Source organism: Xenopus tropicalis, chromosome 3, assembly GCF_000004195.4.
Source record: "Xenopus tropicalis strain Nigerian chromosome 3, UCB_Xtro_10.0, whole genome shotgun sequence".
NCBI classification, from domain to species: Eukaryota; Metazoa; Chordata; class Amphibia; order Anura; family Pipidae; genus Xenopus; species Xenopus tropicalis.
Genome location: NC_030679.2, coordinates 144441054 through 144461886, shown reverse-complemented (window position 1 = coordinate 144461886; position 20833 = coordinate 144441054). Strand labels below are relative to the sequence as shown.

At 50.0% G+C, this 20833-nt stretch overlaps 1 protein-coding gene across 3 annotated transcripts in view; it reads right to left on the bottom strand.

Moving 5' to 3' along the window:
• Nucleotides 1-471: 471 nt before the first annotated feature.
• per1 (period circadian clock 1) overlaps nucleotides 472-20833 on the bottom strand; it is a 34028-nt gene continuing 13666 nt past the window's right edge. The window contains 22 exon segments of one of the 3 annotated variants that reach the window (NM_001197229.1): nucleotides 472-1022; nucleotides 2581-2731; nucleotides 2850-3042; nucleotides 3349-3505; nucleotides 3617-4335; nucleotides 5846-6052; nucleotides 6182-6373; nucleotides 6467-6582; nucleotides 8543-8699; nucleotides 8882-8990; nucleotides 10119-10247; nucleotides 10349-10457; nucleotides 11908-12061; nucleotides 12159-12265; nucleotides 12348-12426; nucleotides 13068-13210; nucleotides 16094-16145; nucleotides 16331-16532; nucleotides 18303-18424; nucleotides 18665-18819; nucleotides 19765-19863; nucleotides 19977-20269. In NM_001197229.1, the coding sequence (NP_001184158.1) occupies nucleotides 894-1022; nucleotides 2581-2731; nucleotides 2850-3042; nucleotides 3349-3505; nucleotides 3617-4335; nucleotides 5846-6052; nucleotides 6182-6373; nucleotides 6467-6582; nucleotides 8543-8699; nucleotides 8882-8990; nucleotides 10119-10247; nucleotides 10349-10457; nucleotides 11908-12061; nucleotides 12159-12265; nucleotides 12348-12426; nucleotides 13068-13210; nucleotides 16094-16145; nucleotides 16331-16532; nucleotides 18303-18424; nucleotides 18665-18819; nucleotides 19765-19863; nucleotides 19977-20206 (3711 nt within the window). In that variant the 5' untranslated portion in view covers nucleotides 20207-20269 and the 3' untranslated portion in view covers nucleotides 472-893. 3 annotated transcript variants of the gene reach the window in all.

The window sequence follows — 20833 nt, the reverse complement described above, 5'->3', positions numbered from 1 at the left end:
GCTGCAGGCTGAGTTATACAGGGAACTCTGAGTATCACTCATGTATTATAAGGGATAATGTACCCCCTACTGTAAATGATAAGGATATTAGCAGTCACTGAGGGGTTCTGTGCCCCCCATATAAAGGCACAAGGCTGCAGGCTGAGTTATACAGGGAACTCTGAGTATCACTCATGTATTATAAGGGATAATGTACCCCCTACTGTAAATGATAAGGATATTAGCAGTCACTGAGGGGTTCTGTGCCCCCCATATAAAGGCACAAGGCTGCAGGCTGAGTTATACAGGGAACTCTGAGTATCACTCATGTATTATAAGGGATAATGTACCCCCTACTGTAAATGATAAGGATATTAGCAGTCACTGAGGGGTTCTGTGCCCATATAAAGGCACAAGGCTGCAGGCTGAGTTATACAGGGAATTTATAAGGGATACAGTGTTGCTTAGCAACAGAACAGAATGAGACATTTCTATAATTAAAAAAAACATTATTTTATTTACAGTTGACACAAACAGTATAAATAGAGGAGTTCGAGGCACAAAGGCCGCACTCCCGGAATTCAGACAAAAGGCCATAAATTAGACAGTTACAAAAATAGAGACAAAATCCGTCTTCCTCTCGGTTCCCATTCCCGCGTTACGCCGATTGCCAGCTGCGCGGCTGCGAGTCCCACGCTGACAGACACAAGATGGAGTCGCTTCCCGGGGGCAGCCATTTTGACAAGCCCAAGCATTAGTCCCTATTGGCGGGCATTCCTATGGGCTGGAGTAGTCACATTCATCCGCCCCCCACAGTGCCCCGGCGGGGTAACTCCGGCAGTTCGTTTATCCGTTCCCCCCGCACAGGGGGGCTTATGGGTAAATATACATAAGGCAGCTTGGGACTTGCCGTTTCATCCACTTGTCGCCTCTCCGCCACCCTCCTCTCCTACCGCCGCACAGTCCCCTCCCTCTTCCATCATTATGGACAAGTCTAGATCCTCATCGTATGGGGGGCCGTCGGGGGAGCAGCCCGTGCAAGACTGGGGGGTGGGGGGGGGAATGGGAAACGGGAGTTATTGTACAAGCACATATAAAACCAACGCTAAATGCAATATATATATGTATAATATACAGTCGGGTCATTTCCTTATAAACGGTGCTTAGTGATGTCATCGGAGCTTAGTGATGTCATTTCTGTAACATGACTCACTAAAACGTGTCTATTATAATAAATGAAGGACCCCCTGTTGTGAAATATGAGGATATTAGAAGTCACCTCCTGATCGGTATATGGTCATGGAACTCCTCGGTGTATTATAATCTCCTTATATTTTACAACAGGGGGTACTTTATTCACAAATACAGTTTACACTCTGCAGAATGGACTTGCACATTGGGGGGCTGCTTTCTCTATAGCTTTGGAGAACCAGGCCCCCCATCCCTATCACTCTCCTCCCTAAGCGTTAGTGGGCGGGGAGAGGGAAGTGAGGGGCGTGCACATAGTGCTTGTGTTAGCTGCCTGGGCCCTCCGAAGATTTATTTGTAGGAGGGGCCTGGCGTGGTCTAGGTACGTTACTGGTCAGGGTCGGACTGGGCCGGCAGTCTTTAAGAGTTAGTGGGCGGGGAGAGGGAAGCGAGGGGCGTGCACATAGTGCTTGTGTTAGCTGCCCAGGTCCTCCGGAGGTTTTTTTTTTGTAGGAGGGGCCTGGCGTGGTCTAGGTACGCTATTGGTCAGGGTCGGACTGGGCCGGCAGGACACCAGGAAAAAACCAGGCCCCCCATCCTGTCACTCTCCTCCCTAAGCGTTAGTGGGCGGGGAGAGGGAAGCGAGGGGCGTGCACTTAGTGCTTGTGTTAGCTGCCAGGGCCCTCCGGAGATTTTTTTTTTGTAGGAGGGGCCTGGCGTGGTCTAGGTACGCTATTGGTCAGGGTCGGACTGGGCCGGCAGCACACCAGGGAAAAACCAGGCCCCCCACTCCATCACTCTCCTCTCTAAGAGTTAGTGGGCGGGGAGAGGGAAGCGAGGGGCGTGCACATGTGCTTGTGTTAGCTGTCTGGGCCCCTTTAAAGAATTTTTTGTAGGAGGGGCCTGGCGTGGTCTAGGTACGCCATTGGTCAGGGTCGGACTGTGCCGGCAGTCTTTAAGAGTTAGTGGGCGGGGAGAGGGAAGCGAGGGGCATGCACATAGTGCTTGTGTTAGCTGTCAGGGCCCCTTTAAAGAATTTTTTGTAGGAGGGGCCTGGCGTGGTCTTGGTACACTATTGGTCAGGATCGAACTGGGCCGGCAGGACAGGTGTGGCGCACCTAGACCCCACCAGGCCCCTCCTACAAAAAAATCCCTAGCTGACCCAGCCCTGCCTGCCAACCCAACCCCTTACATTGGTGTAACGGGTGACGCCCCTGTTGGCCACTGGTGAGCCCCTATTAGAAGGGTAGGCGCAATGCCCCAACTACACTTTACATGCAATAGACAGAAGGGTAACAGGACAGACCCCCAGAGCCCCCCAGAGTGTTGCTAGGTGGGTGTTGCTAGGAGGGAAAAGCATTAGTACATATCCCCCTACATCGGGCAGCCTCCGTTGCCGCGGCCCGTACTCACGGTGATGTTGATGACATGGGGTAGGCGGCCTCTCCTCACCCAGCTGTGCACCTCCCCCAACTCCCTCTTCTGCTCCTCGCTGAATTTCGGTTGGTGCCTCTGGAGCTGCCTGAGCTTCTCTCTATCTTCCTGCAGGACGCGCTCCATATCCCTGTTGGGGAGGTTGAAGGGGATGAGTCCCAGAAGTGATGGGGGTCGAGGAGAGAAGGAAGCCCTGGAGCAAGAAAGGCATGTACCCCACATAGACACCGTCGGCCTAGCGCCCCTACCTGGGTGGGAGCTGGTATGACATCATCACGTCGTGGTCGGCGTTGGCCATTAGGAGCCAGAGGGGGTCCTGCATGACGTATCGGATCACTTTCCTCTCCGCCTCGTCCCTCTCCGACTTCTTTCCTCGCAAGTCCCCCTCCGAGGAGTCGATGCTCCCGAAGTACTTGCTGGTGTTGCTGCTCTCGCTGCTTCCTGATTGGAGAAAGAAAGACTGGCGGTTATATTTCAAGTTATACATTTAGTACGAAGCCCCACCCACCCTAGAAAATGTAAAGGGAAAGTTAACCTTTGAGTTAACTCTCAGTATGATGTAGAGATTCATAGTCTGAGAGAGTTTGCAATTGGTCTAGGAATCCATTATTGTCTTCAGGAAGGGCTCTCAGGTTTGGAATGTTAGCAGTTATCTGGTTGCTATGGTTCAAACTACCTTAGCAACCGGGGAGTGGTTTAAATGAGAGACTAGGAGAGGCTATAGGAGTAATGCATGATGTGACTCACTTGTGCCACAGGCGGAGGTGCTCCCCCCGTTGGATCCCATGGAGCCGGAGGCAGCGGACCCTGTTCCGGAGCACGAATCCTCCTGCAGGAGCAGATCTAATAGGTCGCTGGAGCTGGAGAGTGCGTCGTTGTGGGAGGAGGACTCGTGGGGGTCGCCCTAGCAGGGGGAAATAGCAAAACATCACTGGGGGGGCAGTTGTAGGGACACGTTTGGGCACAATGGGGAGGAACAGGAAGTGAAGCCAATAAATATTATGCTTGTACCCACCATGCAGTTCTCCGCCGGGCTGTTCTCTTCTGCATTTCCTGTTCCTGTGTTGGTTCCGCCTCCGCCTACAGATGTCCCGGGTGCTGCTCCTCCTTTACCTCCCTTAACTTCTTCTTCCAGCTCCCACTCCCCCCCTCCTCCTGCCCCGGGTTGAGGCAATTCCTCCATCTGCAGCAGGTCAAGCTGCAGGGGGGAGCTGCAACGAGACGGGAAGAGGCGATGGGGAGGGGAAGAGGAGCGGGAAGGTGGAGCACAAGGTGCAGCAGGAGCTGGAGGAGGAGGAGCCGGAGGAGGGGCTTCAGGTGCAGCAGGCGGGGTCTCAGTAGAAGGGGCAAAAGGAGGAAACCCATTAACCCCAGGGTAGAAAGGAGGTGCAACTGGAGGAGGCTGGAAGAGGTAGTTGGGCAGCACTAAAGCTACAATAGGAGTGACGAGTGGGTATCTGGGGACAGCTGGGGTGGGGTCAGGAGCCCGTGGGGGGTACATGGGCAGGGGGTATCCAGGAATAACGGGAGGAGGGGGAGGTAGAAGGTTGGCATCTAGGAGGTTGTGCGTTTGCATGGAGCTGGAGGAGGGGGATTTGCCTTGCTTAGGGCGCTTGGCTTTTGATTTGCCACTCTTGCCCCGGCCACCCCCTGCGCGTGATTCTCCCTTGGATGGCGACAGAGGATTGCTGGAGGCGGCATGGTGGTGCTGGGGGGCACGCGGAGGCTTTGCACCTACAGAGAGGAAAAACCGCTGTCACGTCTACTGTTCTTACAGAAAGGCAAGAGTGGGGGTAGTACTATAGGTACCCGGGCACTTACACAGCAGGAATGGCTACTGGTACAGGGGGAAAGGCAATGGGTACATAGAGATACAGAGAGAAGTAAGGATTCTATAGGGTACATAGTGAGGAGTAGTAAGGTTTCTATAGAGTACGTAGAGAGGAGTAGTAAGGATTCTATAGAGTACATAGAGAGGAGTAGTAAGGATTCTATAGAGTACGTAGAGAGGAGTAGTAAGGATTCTATAGAGTACATAGAGAGGAGTAGTAAGGATTCTATACAGTACGTAGAGAGGAGTAGTAAGGATTCTATAGAGTACGTAGAGAGGAGTAGTAAGGATTCTATAGAGTACGTAGAGAGGAGTAGTAAGGATTCTATAGAGTACGTAGAGAGGAGTAGTAAGGATTCTATAGAGTACGTAGAGAGGAGTAGTAAGGATTCTATAGAGTACGTAGAGAGGAGTAGTAAGGATTCTATAGAGTACGTAGAGAGGAGTAGTAAGGATTCTATAGAGTACGTAGAGAGGAGTAGTAAGGATTCTATAGAGTACATAGAGAGGAGTAGTAAGGATTCTATAGAGTACGTAGAGAGGAGTAGTAAGGATTCTATAGAGTACGTAGAGAGGAGTAGTAAGGATTCTATAGAGTACATAGAGAGGAGTAGTAAGGATTCTATAGAGTACATAGAGAGGAGTAGTAAGGATTCTATAGAGTACGTAGAGAGGAGTAGTAAGGATTCTATAGAGTACGTAGAGAGGAGTAAAGATTCTATAGAGTACGTAGAGAGGAGTAGTAAGGATTCTATAGAGTACATAGAGAGGAGTAGTAAGGATTCTATAGAGTACGTAGAGAGGAGTAGTAAGGATTCTATAGAGTACGTAGAGAGGAGTAGTAAGGATTCTATAGAGTACGTAGAGAGGAATAGTAAGGATTCTATAGAGTACGTAGAGAGGAGTAGTAAGCATTCTATATAGTACATAGAGAGGAATAGTAAGGATTCTATAGAGTAAATAGAGAGGAGTAGTAAGGATTCTATAGAGTACAGAGAGAGGAATAGTAAGGATTCTATAGAGTACATAGAGAGGAGTAGTAAGGATTCTATAGAGTACATAGAGAGGAATAGTAAGGATTCTATAGAGTAAATAGAGAGGAATAGTAAGGATTCTATAGAGTACATAGAGAGGAGTAGTAAGGATTCTATAGAGTACGTAGAGAGGAGTAGTAAGGATTCTATAGAGTACGTAGAGAGGAGTAGTAAGGATCCTATAGAGTACATAGAGAGGAGTAGTAAGGATTCTATAGAGTACACAGAGAGGAGTAGTAAGGATCCTATAGAGTACGTAGAGAGGAGTAGTAAGGATTCTATAGAGTACACAGAGAGGAGCAGTAAGGATTCTATAGAGTACGTAGAGAGGAGGTGTTTATGGGAAAGCAGTGGGGGGGGGGGGGGTATTTGGACTCACCTCGGTGAGGACGCTGGTTGTGCTCCTCCCAGGCCCCGGCGGGGGGCGGATCAAACACTCGGAGCTGGCTGAGGTTGTGTACTCGTGTGAGGAAGGCTTGCTCCTCCCTCTGAGTGTGCGCTGAGAGAACCTCCTTGGTCAGACCCAACGGGCGAGGAGGGGGGGCCGGAGCTGCAGGGCACGGGGAATCCTCCATTAGGACCATCTCTGTGAAAAGAACAAGCTGAGTGGGCAGAGAGAACAGGAAGGCAGGAGAGGGACTGGGGGGCAACTTACCCAATCCAACCCCAAGTAAAGCCCTACCCAGTCACATGATCTGAGGTGCAAGTTACTTACCTGAGTCAGGGGGCTTCTTGTCCCCAACATGGACGATGGTGCTGCTGAAGCTGCCCTGGCTGGTGATGGACACCACACTCTCGGCCTTACTGGGGGGTAGCGGGGGCAAAGGGGCAAGTGGGGCAGCACCAACAGCAGTGGGGGTAGGTGGGGGAGGTAATTCCTGCTGATGAACTCTGCCCCCAGTAGTGTCTATATAGGGGTAAAAGAGAGAATATCCATTACTGGGTATAAAGTTGGAGAGAGAAGTGTTATGGGCTCCTTAGCCATCCTCCTCCTCCTCACCTTCCTTATCCATCTCCCCCGTCCTCTGCTTCTCCTCCTCCGAGGTGGACGAAGTGTAAGAAGAAGAGCCGCACTTACGCTTCACTGTGCTGGGGAGATTGCAGCTCTCTAGGTACCTGGGAGAATGGGACAGACAGGAAATCAGAAAAACACAGGATGGAGATGGGGTGGGGGGGCAGAATATGGAATAGAGACGTCACATGGTGCCAAGAGACATAGGGAGGAATATGGGATAGAGAAGTCACATGGTGCCAAGAGACATAGGGAGGAATATGGGATAGAGACGTCACATGGTGCCAAGAGACATAGGGAGGAATATGGGATAGAGAAGTCACATGGTGCCAAGAGACATAGGGAGGAATATGGGATAGAGACGTCACATGGTGCCAAGAGACATAGGGAGGAATATGGAATAGAGACGTCACATGATGCCAAGATACATAGGGAGGAATATGGAATAGAGACATCACATGATGCCAAGAGACATAGGGAGGAATATGGAATAGAGACATCACATGATGCCAAGAGACATAGGGAGGAATATGGAATAGAGAAGTCACATGGTGCCAAGAGACATAGGGAGGAATATGGGATAGAGACGTCACATGATGCCAAGAGACATAGGGAGGAATATGGGATAGAGACGTCACATGATGCCAAGAGACATAGGGAGGAATATGGGATAGAGACGTCACGTGATGCCAAGAGACATGGGGAGAAATATGTGATAGAGACGTCACATGATGCCAAGAGACATAGGGAGGAATATGGGATAGAGACGTCACATGATGCCAAGAGACATAGGGAGGAATATGGGATAGAGACGTCACGTGATGCCAAGAGACATAGGGAGGAATATGGGATAGAGACGTCACATGATGCCAAGAGACATAGGGAGGAATATGGGATAGAGACGTCACATGATGCCAAGAGACATAGGGAGGAATACGGGATAGAGACGTCACGTGATGCCAAGAGACATGGGGAGAAATATGTGATAGAGACGTCACATGATGCCAAGAGACATAGGGAGGAATATGGGATAGAGACGTCACATGATGCCAAGAGACATAGGGAGGAATATGGGATAGAGACGTCACGTGATGCCAAGAGACATGGGGAGAAATATGTGATAGAGACGTCACATGATGCCAAGAGACATAGGGAGGAATATGGGATAGAGACGTCACATGATGCCAAGAGACATAGGGAGGAATATGGGATAGAGACGTCACGTGATGCCAAGAGACATAGGGAGGAATATGGGATAGAGACGTCACATGATGCCAAGAGACATAGGGAGGAATATGGGATAGAGACGTCACATGATGCCAAGAGACATAGGGAGGAATACGGGATAGAGACGTCACGTGATGCCAAGAGACATGGGGAGAAATATGTGATAGAGACGTCACATGATGCCAAGAGACATAGGGAGGAATATGGGATAGAGACGTCACATGATGCCAAGAGACATAGGGAGGAATATGGGATAGAGACGTCACATGATGCCAAGAGACATAGGGAGGAATAGGTGATAGAGACGTCACATGATGCCAAGAGACATAGGGAGGAATATGGGATAGAGACGTCACATGATGCCAAGAGACATAGGGAGGAATAGGTGATAGAGACGTCACATGATGCCAAGAGACATAGGGAGGAATATGGGATAGAGAAGTCACATGATGTCAAGAAACATAGGGAGGAATATGTGATAGAGAAGTCACATGATGCCAAGAGACATAGGGAGGAATATGTGATAGAGAAGTCACATGATGCCAAGAGACATAGGGAGGAATACGGAATAGAGACGCCACATGGTGCCAAGAGACATAGGGAGGAATACGGAATAGAGACGCTACATGATGCCAAGAGACATAGGGAGGAATATGGAATAGAGACGCCACATGGTGCCAAGAGACATAGGGAGGAATACGGAATAGAGACGCTACATGGTGCCAAGAGACATAGGGAGGAATACGGAATAGAGACGCCACATGGTGCCAAGAGACATAGGGAGGAATACGGAATAGAGACGTCACGTGATGCCAGAGACAGGAAATGCACTCTCACCGGACTATGCTGTCCAGACAGTTGATCTGTTGATAGGAATAGTTGGTGCTCTCTTTCCGCCCAAGCTCATCTCCAAGGCAGGGGATTCTGGGAGGCAGAGGCTCTGATGGGGTACTGTCAGTGCCTTGTGGGGCAACAGGCCTAGGGGGCGGTAGAGCTATATGAAGAAAAAAAATAAATATTAAGAAAATATTACAGTATATGTATATATATTATTATTATATTATTATATCAGTCTCTCTCTGAGGGGGCAAGTGACAGTTTGGGACAGAGCTAAAGGCCAGTCCCCAGGATTCTGTATGTGGGGCACGGAACCTACTAAACCAATAATGCTGATACCTTGGAACGGCCCCCTCTGCGGTGTGCGCATACTGCGGGATCCCAGAAACACCTGCTGCCCCTGGTTCTTCACCATATTCACGTTCTGACAGAACTCTTGGAATGTCATCTGTTGGGAAAAGGGATAAACGGTCACTCACCCTGAGATAGACAGACTTACAGGCCGTACTTGCAACACCCAAAGACTGTCAGTCTACACAACACAAGAACAGTCACATGTACAATTGTATGTGGACTTATGCCGAGCTTTCAGAAGGAGCCAGCACTACACATTAGAACTGCTTTCAGCTAACCTATTGTTTCTCCTACTCCCATGTAACTGGAGGAGTCCCAAGCCGGACTTGGATTTCTTACTATTGAGTGCTATTCTGATACCTACTGGGAGCTGCTATCTTGCTCCCTTCCCATTGTTCTGTTGATCGGCTGCTGGGGGGGAGGGGGGGATATCACTCCAACTTGCAGCGCAGCAGTAAAGTGTGCCTGAGTCTGAGCTTTCAGCCAGCGCTACACATTAGAACTGCTTTCAGCTAACCTATTGTTTCTCCTACTCCCATGTAAGTGGAGGAGTCCCAAGCCGGACTTGGATTTCTTACTATTGAGTGCTATTCTGATACCTACTGGGAGCTGCTATCTTGCTCCCTTCCCATTGTTCTGTTGATCGGCTGCTGGGGGGGATATCACTCCAACTTGCAGCGCAGCAGTAAAGTGTGCCTGAGTCTGAGCTTTCAGCCAGCGCTACACATTAGAACTGCTTTCAGCTAACCTATTGTTTCTCCTACTCCCATGTAACTGGAGGAGTCCCAAGCCGGACTTGGATTTCTTACTATTGAGTGCTATTCTGATACCTACTGGGAGCTGCTATCTTGCTCCCTTCCCATTGTTCTGTTGATCGGCTGCTGGGGGGGAGGGGGGGGATATCACTCCAACTTGCAGCGCAGCAGTAAAGTGTGCCTGAGTCTGAGCTTTCAGCCAGCGCTACACATTAGAACTGCTTTCAGCTAACCTATTGTTTCTCCTACTCCCATGTAACTGGAGGAGTCCCAAGCCGGACTTGGATTTCTTACTATTGAGTGCTATTCTGATACCTACTGGGAGCTGCTATCTTGCTCCCTTCCCATTGTTCTGCTGATCGGCTGCTGGGGGTGAGGGGGGGGGGATTTCACTCCAACTTGCAGCGCAGCAGTAAAGTGTGACAGAACCCAGACTGGATAGCATCGGGCCCAGCTCTATAACTCACAGGTTTGCGGTCTGCGCCTTCCTCGGTCACCATGGCATTGCTGTCACTAGAAGAGGCATTGCAGTGAAATGGCTCCTGGGAAATGTTACTGCCCCCGCTGCCATTGCCCCCGGCTGTACTGTGCACCGGCTGGAAGGGGATAGAGAGGATTAGTGGGTATCCATGTGTATATATTAAAGGTACAAGCCTGCCAGCATTGTGGGGGGGGGGGGGGGTAGACTGATAAATACCTGTAAAAGTATCCGATGGATCTGCTCTGACAGCTCCTGAGTATCAAAGTCCAGAGGCTTAAGCTCTGCCCCCTTTGGGGCAGTAAATACATCTTCACTGAGAGGACTCCTGGGAATGACGGAGAGACGGGAAACATGAGAATTTGTCAAAGTGTTGGATACAAACATAAAGTGTGATGTGCTCCATATAACCCGACTCATGCCCCCCGGCGCTGAGGGGTGTGGCCTGTGAGTGTGAGAGAGGTGCACTGGGAGGGTATCATGAACATGATATTGCCCTGCCCCCAGAGACACTACTCTGCCCCCAGAGACACTACTCTGCCCCCAGAGACACTACCCTGCCCCCAGAGACACTACCCTGCTCCCAGAGACACTACCCCTGCCCCCAGAGACACTACCCTGCCCCCAGAGACACTACCCTGCCCCCAGAGACACTACCCTGCCCCCAGAGACACTACCCTGCCCCCAGAGACACTACTCTGCCCTCAGAGACACTACTCTGCCCCCAGAGACACTAACATGATACCCGAGACACTACCCTGCCCCCAGAGACACTACCCTGCTCCCAGAGGACACTACCCTGCCCCCAGAGACACTACTCTGCCCCCAGAGACACTACCCTGCCCCCAGAGACACTACCCTGCCCCCAGAGACACTACTCTGCCCTCAGAGACACTACTCTGCCCCCAGAGACACTAACATGATACCCGAGACACTACCCTGCCCCCAGAGACACTACCCTGCTCCCAGAGACACTACCCTGCTCCCAGAGACACTACCCTGCCCCCAGAGACACTACTCTGCCCCCAGAGACACTACCCTGCCCCCAGAGACACTACCCTGCCCCCAGAGACACTACCCTGCCCCCAGAGACACTACTCTGCCCCCAGAGACACTACCCTGCCCCCAGAGACACTACTCTGCCCCAGAGACACTACTCTGCCCCCAGAGACACTACCCTGCCCCCAGAGACACTACCCTGCCCCAGAGACACTACTCTGCCCCCAGAGACACTACCCTGCCCCCAGAGACACTACCCTGCTCCCAGAGACACTACCCTGCCCCCAGAGACACTACTCTGCCCCCAGAGACACTACCCTGCCCCCAGAGACACTACCCTGCTCCCAGAGACACTACCCTGCCCCCAGAGACACTACTCTGCCCCCAGAGACACTACCCTGCCCCCAGAGACACTACCCTGCCCCCAGAGACACTACTCTCCCCCCAGAGACACTACCCTGCCCCCAGAGACACTACTCTGCCCCCAGAGACACTACCCTGCCCCCAGAGACACTACCCTGCCCCCAGAGACACTACCCTGCCCCCAGAGACACTACTCTGCCCCCAGAGACACTACCCTGCCCCCAGAGACACTACCCTGCTCCCAGAGACACTACCCTGCCCCCAGAGGACACTACTCTGCCCCCAGAGACACTACCCTGCCCCCAGAGACACTACTCTCCCCCCAGAGACACTACCCTGCCCCCAGAGACACTACCCTGCCCCCAGAGACACTACCCTGCCCCCAGAGACACTACCCTGCCACCAGAGACACTCACGTGCGGACTTTGTGCCTCCCCAGTATAAACGACACCTTCCTGCTCCAGGGATTTACAAAGCTGCTCCAGCTGGTATCGATGGTCACGTATTCGCCAGACCGGGCACACAGACGTATGGGAGAGTGGTCGAATGGCTGCCCTGCCTGCTGAAGAACTGAGTAAGGAAGAGGAGGGAGAGAAGAAGAATATTAACACAGATATATCTCTGAGGTTCAGTTCTGTTGGGTCAGCGCTGTAACCCAGAAACCTACCTTTCTTGTGAATTGCCAGCATGAGAGGTCGATCCTCTGGATGAATAAATAACAGAACCGGCATTCCGATGAGATCCTGGGGCAGGTACCCGAGGAGGGGAACGGCTCTGCAATAACAACAACATGGGGTTAGGGAGCAGCAAGCAAACAGGGAGCAACCTGCCCAACGGAACAGAACCAACGTCTCACCTCTCGTCCACCTCCTGGAACACACAGCTCGGGGTATGCCTGGTAGTGAAGATCCGTTTATCCGGAGGGATCCTTGGGGCTGAGGGGTAAGAGGCAGAATAAAAATGTGCCTATTTGCAATCATCTATACTATGCTGTGCCCCCAATTTGTTTTATTTATTTGCCTTTCCAGCTTCCAAATGGGGGTCACTGACCCCAGCAGGCCATAGACTATCGCTCTTTGAGGCTACAATTTCATTGTTATTGTCATTTTTTATTACTTACTACCAACTTCTGTGTCTCATTCATACCACTGCCTGGTTGCTAGGGTAGCTAGGACCCTAGCAACCAATACCTTTCAAAACTCCAAAATGGAGAGCTGCTACACAACAAGCTAAATCATTCAAAAATGGAAAAAAAAATGCAGCCCTGTTGGAACATGTCTCAGAATATCACTACTAAAAGGTGAACAACCCCTTTAATTATATATCCTTATTGTTATTCGTAAAGGTCCACCAATCAGGACGCTCTTTGGCTTTCTTTCTTACAGTCATCCCACTAGAAGTGTTTCTCTCCCCATGATGCAATAATTCTGCTTATACTGGTTATGATTTAGCTTATATCTTATTATATAATATATATAGCAGACTACAACAGGAACCTCAGCCTGGCAAGGACTGGCATTGCCCGCTTTACCCATGTACAAACCCAGGCCCGTGCCCCACTGCCATGTTCTCTTACCCTCATATCCGGAATGGATCTTCTCTGCAATCAGAAGACAGCAGGGCTGGCCCTCGGCATTGTCTGTGTCTCGCACCTTCATCAGGTAAGGTGTGAGGCGGAAAGGGTGATAGCGGATGTTCATATCCCGCTCTCGGCCCCCACTGAAAACACACACCTGCAATAAGACCAGAGCCAGGGAGAGCACAGCAACAAACGCAGGAAATGTGGGTGACGGGTGGAGGGTAAAGGAAGAAAGGGGTGGGGCGGAATCTAAAATGGGTCTAGTGAGGTTTGGATGGGAGGCGGGACAGTGGAAGTGGCCTGGGAGAGCCAACCTGCATTTCTCCAGCTGTACGTGAATTACAATTAATATTATTAGTGTGATAACTTCCTGTAAAGAATGGTGTCATAATCTTAGTTATGATGTCACTAAATGATTCAAATACAAGTATAGGATCCGTTATCCAGAAACGCGTTATCCAGAAAGCTCTGAATTATTCTATGGGCCATCTCCCATAGCCTCCATTTTAATCAAATAATTCAAATTTTTAAATTTCTCTGTAATAATAAAACAGTACCTGTACTTGATCCCAACTAAGATATAATTACCCCTTATTGGGGGCAGAACAGCCCTATTGGGTTTATTTAATGGTTAAATGATTCCCTTTTCTCTGTAATAATAAAACAGTACCTGTACTTGATCCCAACTAAGATATAATTACCCCTTATTGGGGCAGAACAGCCCTATTGGGTTTATTTCATGGTTAAATGATTCCCTTTTCTCTGTAATAATAAAACAGTACCTGTACTTGATCCCAACTAAGATATAATTACCCCTTATTGGGGGCAGAACAGCCCTATTGGGTTTATTTCATGGTTAAATTATTCCCTTTTCTCTGTAATAATAAAACAGTACCTGTACTTGATCCCAACTAAGATATAATTACCCCTTATTGGGGCAGAACAGTCCTATTGGGTTTATTTCATGGTTAAATGATTCCCTTTTCTCTGTAATAATAAAACAGTACCTGTACTTGATCCCAACTAAGATATAATTACCCCTTATTGGGGCAGAACAGCCCTATTGGGTTTATTTAATGGTTAAATGATTCCCTTTTCTCTGTAATAATAAAACAGTACCTGTACTTGATCCAACTAAGATATAATTACCCCTTATTGGGGGCAGAACAGCCCTATTGAGTTTATTTAATGGTTAAATAATTCCCTTTTCTCTGTAATAATAAAACAGTACCTGTACTTGATCCCAACTAAGATATAATTACCCCTTATTGGGGCAGAACAGCCCTATTGGGTTTATTTAATATTAAAATGTTTTTTTAGTAGTTTTATAGTATGGAGATCCGAAATTACAGAAAGATCTCTTATCAGCAAAACCCCAGGTCCCGGGCATTCTGGATAACAGGTCCCATACCTGTAATACTGTTGTGCGCCCCACTTTTCCTCCTTAATCCCCACTCATTGGACAACATGCACCATAAGTAATTAGTAGAAGCACAATAGGAACTGGCACTTTATTCTATGGAACTCTCCGGGCATATCTTCCGATTATTTGGTTCTATTAGGGAAGCCACTAATGTAACAGCGAGTGACATAATGTTGATGAGAATCAATACGCCCATACATGTTTATATACTGTAATTTGCTCTTGCACCTCACATTCCTATTCTGCAATGGGCACTACAAGCCAAGCCGGCATCAATCATTTTCTGTATCATTGAATATAGGTAAATATGTGAATTAATTTGTATAAACACACTGTGTGCGTAGATGAGTCCCGCCCGCGGCTGCGCTAAGCTCTGCTACACACACCGGGTCCTACTGCAGTGGGCGGCGCGTGGGGGTGAGTGACGCACGATGTGTCGCTGTGTTAATTACAGGGTCCTTTGTGTCACAGCTTTCTAAGTAAGGATTAATAGGCCAGGCGGGTGAGGGGGACTTCCGGAGCAATATATAGCTCAGTTTGTATCCTCATTATACTGGGGATAAAAAGCCCCATTCTTACCCTCCCTCTGTATATACAGGGGATAGATAGCCGGGCCTCCCCTCTCTCTGTATATACAGGGGATAGATAGCCGGGCCTCCCCTCTCTCTGTATATACAGGGGATAGATAGCCGGGCCTCCCCTCTCTCTGTATATACAGGGGATAGATAGCCGGGCCTCCCCTCTCTCTGTATATACAGGGGATAGATAGCCGGGCCTCCCCTCTCTCTGTATATACAGGGGATAGATAGCCGGGCCTCCCCTCTCTCTGTATATACAGGGGATAGATAGCCGGGGCCTCCCCTCTCTCTGTATATACGGGGATAGATAGCCGGGCCTCCCCTCTCTCTGTATATACGGGGGATAGATAGCCGGGCCTCCCCTCTCTCTGTATATACAGGGGATAGATAGCCGGGCCTCCCCTCTCTCTGTATATACAGGGATAGATAGCCGGGCCTCCCCTCTCTCTGTATATACGGGGGATAGATAAGCCGGGCCTCCCCTCTCTCTGTATATACAGGGGATAGATAGCCGGGCCTCCCCTCTCTCTGTATATACAGGGGATAGATAGCCGGGCCCTCCCCTCTCTCTGTATATACAGGGGATAGATAGCCGGGCCTCCCCTCTCTCTGTATATACAGGGGATAGATAGCCGGGCCTCCCCTCTCTCTGTATATACAGGGGATAGATAGCCGGGCCTCCCCTCTCTCTGTATATACAGGGGATAGATAGCCGGGCATCCCCTCTCTCTGTATATACAGGGGATAGATAGCCGGGCCTCCCCTCTCTCTGTATATACGGGGGATAGATAGCCGGGCCTCCCCTCTCTCTGTATATACGGGGGATAGATAGCCGGGCCTCCCCTCTCTCTGTATATACGGGGGATAGATAGCCGGGCCTCCCCTCTCTCTGTATATACGGGGGATAGATAGCCGGGCCCCCCCTCTCTCTGTATATACAGGGGATAGATAGCCGGGCCTCCCCTCTCTCTGTCTATAAATGAATGATTTTTCTATGCTCTCCCCACCCTCACAATACCCACCTGATCCGACAGAAGACAGATTTCTCTTGCGTGTAGTCCATTGATGCAGTATCTGCAGGAAAAAGACAAAAATGACCCCAATCAGACAGATTGTACAGATCCTACTCTGTCACCCTACTGTGGGAAGGTTTTTATCACTACCACCCTGTGAGGGTTGGGGCCTATCCACACCCCCTACTGTACATATCAATGCAGGCAAAGTGAATTCAGGGGTACAATTATCTGCCCCTTCCTTACCCCCAGAGGTGCAGCTGCTCCAGGAAGGGAGATGATATGGGGCTGTAGATCCATAGAAGACACTGACATCCTGTGGAGCAAGAAACTCAGCGAATGTGGCCCCCTTGAACACCTCCTTTTTGCAATGCAGGATGAGAGAAGCCTGGTCTGAGATGTACACAATTCGACCACTGATGAATGAGACTGCCACAGAGAATGTATCCTGGGATAACGAGAGAGAGCAGGAAATTCATTCTCACCCCAAATCCCCCCCTAACTGGCCTTCAGGCTGGGCCCCCTTAGCCCATAACAAGGTTACAGATATATAGAAACATTGGGGTAACAGTCACCCCGCTATAGTTCCAGGGGTACCCAGGGCACAAATAAGCACTCACCCCAAATCCCCCCCTAACTGGCCTTCAGGCTGGGCCCCCTTAGCCCATAACAAGGTTACAGATATATAGAAACATTGGGGTAACAGTCACCCTGCTATAGTTCCAGGGGTACCCAGGGCACAAATAAGCACTCACCCCAAATCCCCCCCTAACTGGCCTTCAGGCTGGGCCCCCTTAGCCCATAACAAGGTTACAGATATATAGAAACGTTGGGGTAACAGTCACCCTGCTATAGTTCCAGGGGTACCCAGGGCACAAATAAGCACTCACCCCAAATCCCCCCCTAACTGGCCTTCAGGCTGGGCCCCCTTAGCCTATAACAAGGTTACAGATATATAGAAACATTGGGGTAACAGTCACCCCGCTATAGTTCCAGGGGTACCCAGGGCACAAATAAGCACTCACCCAAATCCCCCCCTAACTGGCCTTCAGGCTGGGCCCCCTTAGCCCATAACAAGGTTACAGATATATAGAAACATTGGGGTAACAGTCACCCTGCTATAGTTCCAGGGGTACCCAGGCACAAATAAGCACTCACCCCAAATCCCCCCCCTAACTGGCCTTCAGGCTGGGCCCCCTTAGCCTATAACAAGGTTACAGATATATAGAAACATTGGGGTAACAGTCACCCCGCTATAGTTCCAGGGGTACCCAGGGCACAAATGAGCACTCACCCCAAATCCCCCCTAACTGGCCTTCAGGCTGGGTCCCCATAGCCCATAACAAGGTTACAGATATATAGAAACATTAGGGTAACAGTCACCCCGCTATAGTTCCAGGGGTACCCAGGGCACAAATAAGCACTCACCCCAAATCCCCCCCTAACTGGCCTTCAGGCTGGGCCCCCTTAGCCCATAACAAGGTTACAGATATATAGAAACATTGGGGTAACAGGCACCCTGCTATAGTTCCAGGGGTACCCAGGGCACAAATAAGCACTCACCCCAAATCCCCCCCTAACTGGCCTTCAGGCTGGGCCCCCTTAGCCCATAACAAGGTTACAGATATATAGAAACATTGGGGTAACAGTCACCCCGCTATAGTTCCAGGGGTACCCAGGGCACAAATGAGCACTCACCCCAAATCCCCCCTAACTGGCCTTCAGGCTGGGTCCCCATAGCCCATAACAAGGTTACAGATATATAGAAACATTAGGGTAACAGTCACCCCGCTATAGTTCCAGGGGTACCCAGGGCACAAATAAGCACTCACCCCAAATCCCCCCCTAACTGGCCTTCAGGCTGGGCCCCCTTAGCCCATAACAAGGTTACAGATATATAGAAACATTGGGGTAACAGGCACCCTGCTATAGTTCCAGGGGTACCCAGGGCACAAATAAGCACTCACCCCAAATCCCCCCCTAACTGGCCTTCAGGCTGGGTCCCCTTAGCCCATAACAAGGTTACAGATATATAGAAACATTGGGGTAACAGTCACCCCGCTATAGTTCCAGGGGTACCCAGGGCACCTAACTGGCATTATAACTAACCAATCCCATAGGCCTGGGAAGATATCTCTCCAATATTAATGCTACATATTTCACATTACTGCTTTCTGGCAAGGACACAAAGAGACCCCAGTGGGTGTGCAACACTTACGGGATTTTTTAGGGTATACTCCGAGGTCACGCTCTCCACCTCCTCGATGGTGTAACTGGACATGTCCAGGCAACATGGCTGGGAGTCATCGATAGTCCACTGCTGGTAATACTCCTGGTTAGCTAGAGGGTAGAAGGATAAAATGAACAAATAACATGAAGTCCCAGCACCACAGGTAACAAGCCTGATGTAGCCCATAGCAACCATCAGCAATTAGAATTGAAGGTCACCGACAAGTTAAAAAACAAAAGCAAACATCTGATTGGTTGCTATGTGCAACATCACCGGTAACGCTGCCTTACACACTATTATAAATATGCCCGTTGGTGTATAGCAGCTTCCTTCCCACTTCACCGACTCACCTCGTACTTGTTTGACGCAGGAAAGGGCATACTGCAGGGTTGCCAGGGTGCCAGATTTGCCTTTCAGCCGCTTCTCCGATGGGAGGCGAATCTTAAGCTCTTTCAGGGCCTTCATCAACTCTTTCTGGCTTTTCTCCCTTGCAGACTGGTCACTACTGTATAGAGTAAAGAGTAATAAGTGAGCCTCTGTACAGGCTATGAGCAAACTTAGGGGGCTGTTCCTGCTGAATTGTGCTTAGTACAGGGGAATCCCTATGTGCCATAGTTTTATGGTATCTCTCTGTACAGGCTATGAGCAAACTTAGGGGGCTGTTCCTGCTGAATTGTGCTTAGTACAGGGGAATCCCTATGCGCCATAGTTTTATGGTATCTCTCTGTACAGGCTATGAGCAAACTTAGGGGGCTGTTCCTGCTGAATTGTGCTTAGTACAGGGGAATCCCTATGTGCCATAGTTTTATGGTATCTCTCTGTACAGGCTATGAGCAAACTTAGGGAGCTGTTCCTGCTGAATTGGGCTTAGTACAGGGGAATCCCTATGCTGCCATAGTTTTATGGTATCTCTCTGTACAGGCTATGAGCAAACTTAGGGGGCTGTTCCTGCTGAATTGTGCTTAGTACAGGGGAATCCCTATGTGCCATAGTTTTATGGTATCTCTCTGTACCGGCTATGAGCAAACTTAGGGGGCTGTTCCTGCTGAATTGTGCTTAGTACAGGGGAATCCCTATGTGCCATAGTTTTATGGTATCTCTCTGTACAGGCTATGAGCACACTTAGGGGGCTGTTCCTGCTGAATTGTGCTTAGTACAGGGGAATCCCTATGCTGCCATAGTTTTATGGTATCTCTCTGTACAGGCTATGAGCAAACTTAGGGGGCTGTTCCTGCTGAATTGTGCTTAGTACAAGGGAATCCCTATGTGCCATAGTTTATGGTATCTCTCTGTACAGGCTATGGGCAAACTCAGGGGGCTGTTCCTGCTGAATTGTGCTTAGTACAAGGGAATCCCTATGTGCCATAGTTTATGGTATCTCTCTGTACAGGCTATGGGCAAACTCAGGGGGCTGTTCCTGCTGAATTGTGCAGTACAAGTGAATGGTTACCTGCAGCCACTGGTGGAAGGATTGTCCTGCTCGGAGCTGGCACTCAGCAGACTGTAGGCAATAGAGCTGCTCGGCGGAGATGGACTGTGAGAGTTTGTACTGATGGAGAATAATAATATAATTCAGTTCTTCTCCCGTTCGCACCCCCTGGTTTCCCACTCATTTTCCCACTATGGAGCCTTCCTGCCTCCCCTCCAGCCCCCATCCCGTACCTCTTGCTGCTCTCGGTGGCTTCCAGCATGGCCGAGTCCTTCCCGTTGCCGCTGGTGCTGCTGTGAGAACTGCGACTTTGCCGAGACTCGTTGCCATTGGACTCGTTGCCGCTGGAGCCGTGGCTGTTGGTGTCTGTTTCATCTTGCTGGGTCCCTTCCATTTCCCGGGGACCCCTCGTTCGTCTAACCCTCTCCCCTAGAGGGGGGGGAGGCTCACAGCCCCCATTCATCGTCTCCGTCTTCCCGGGTCAGTGGCGCAAAGAAGCAGAGAAATGGTGTGGAATGGACACTGCCTGAAATGCACATTAATATGTATATCTGTCATTTATACCCATAGGGAATATGCCCAGCTATATACCCACAGTGCCCACAGGGATGCACCCATACCCATAGGGGATACCCCCTGCTATATACACACAGTGCCCACAGGGATGCACCCATACCCATAGGGAATACCCCCTGCTATATACACACAGTGCCCAAAGGGATGCACCCATACCCATAGGGAATACCCCCTGCTATATACACACAGTGCCCACAGGGATGCACCCATACCCATACCCCCTGCTATATACACACAGTGCCCACAGGGATGCACCCATACCCATAGGGAATACCCCCTGCTATATACACACAGTGCCCAAAGGGATGCACCCATACCCATAGGGAATACCCCCTGCTATATACACACAGTGCCCACAGGGATGCACCCATACCCATAGGGAATACCCCCTGCTATATACACACAGTGCCCAAAGGGATGCACCCATACCCATAGGGAATACCCCCTGCTATATACACACAGTGCCCACAGGGATGCACCCATACCCATAGGGAATACCCCCTGCCATATACAC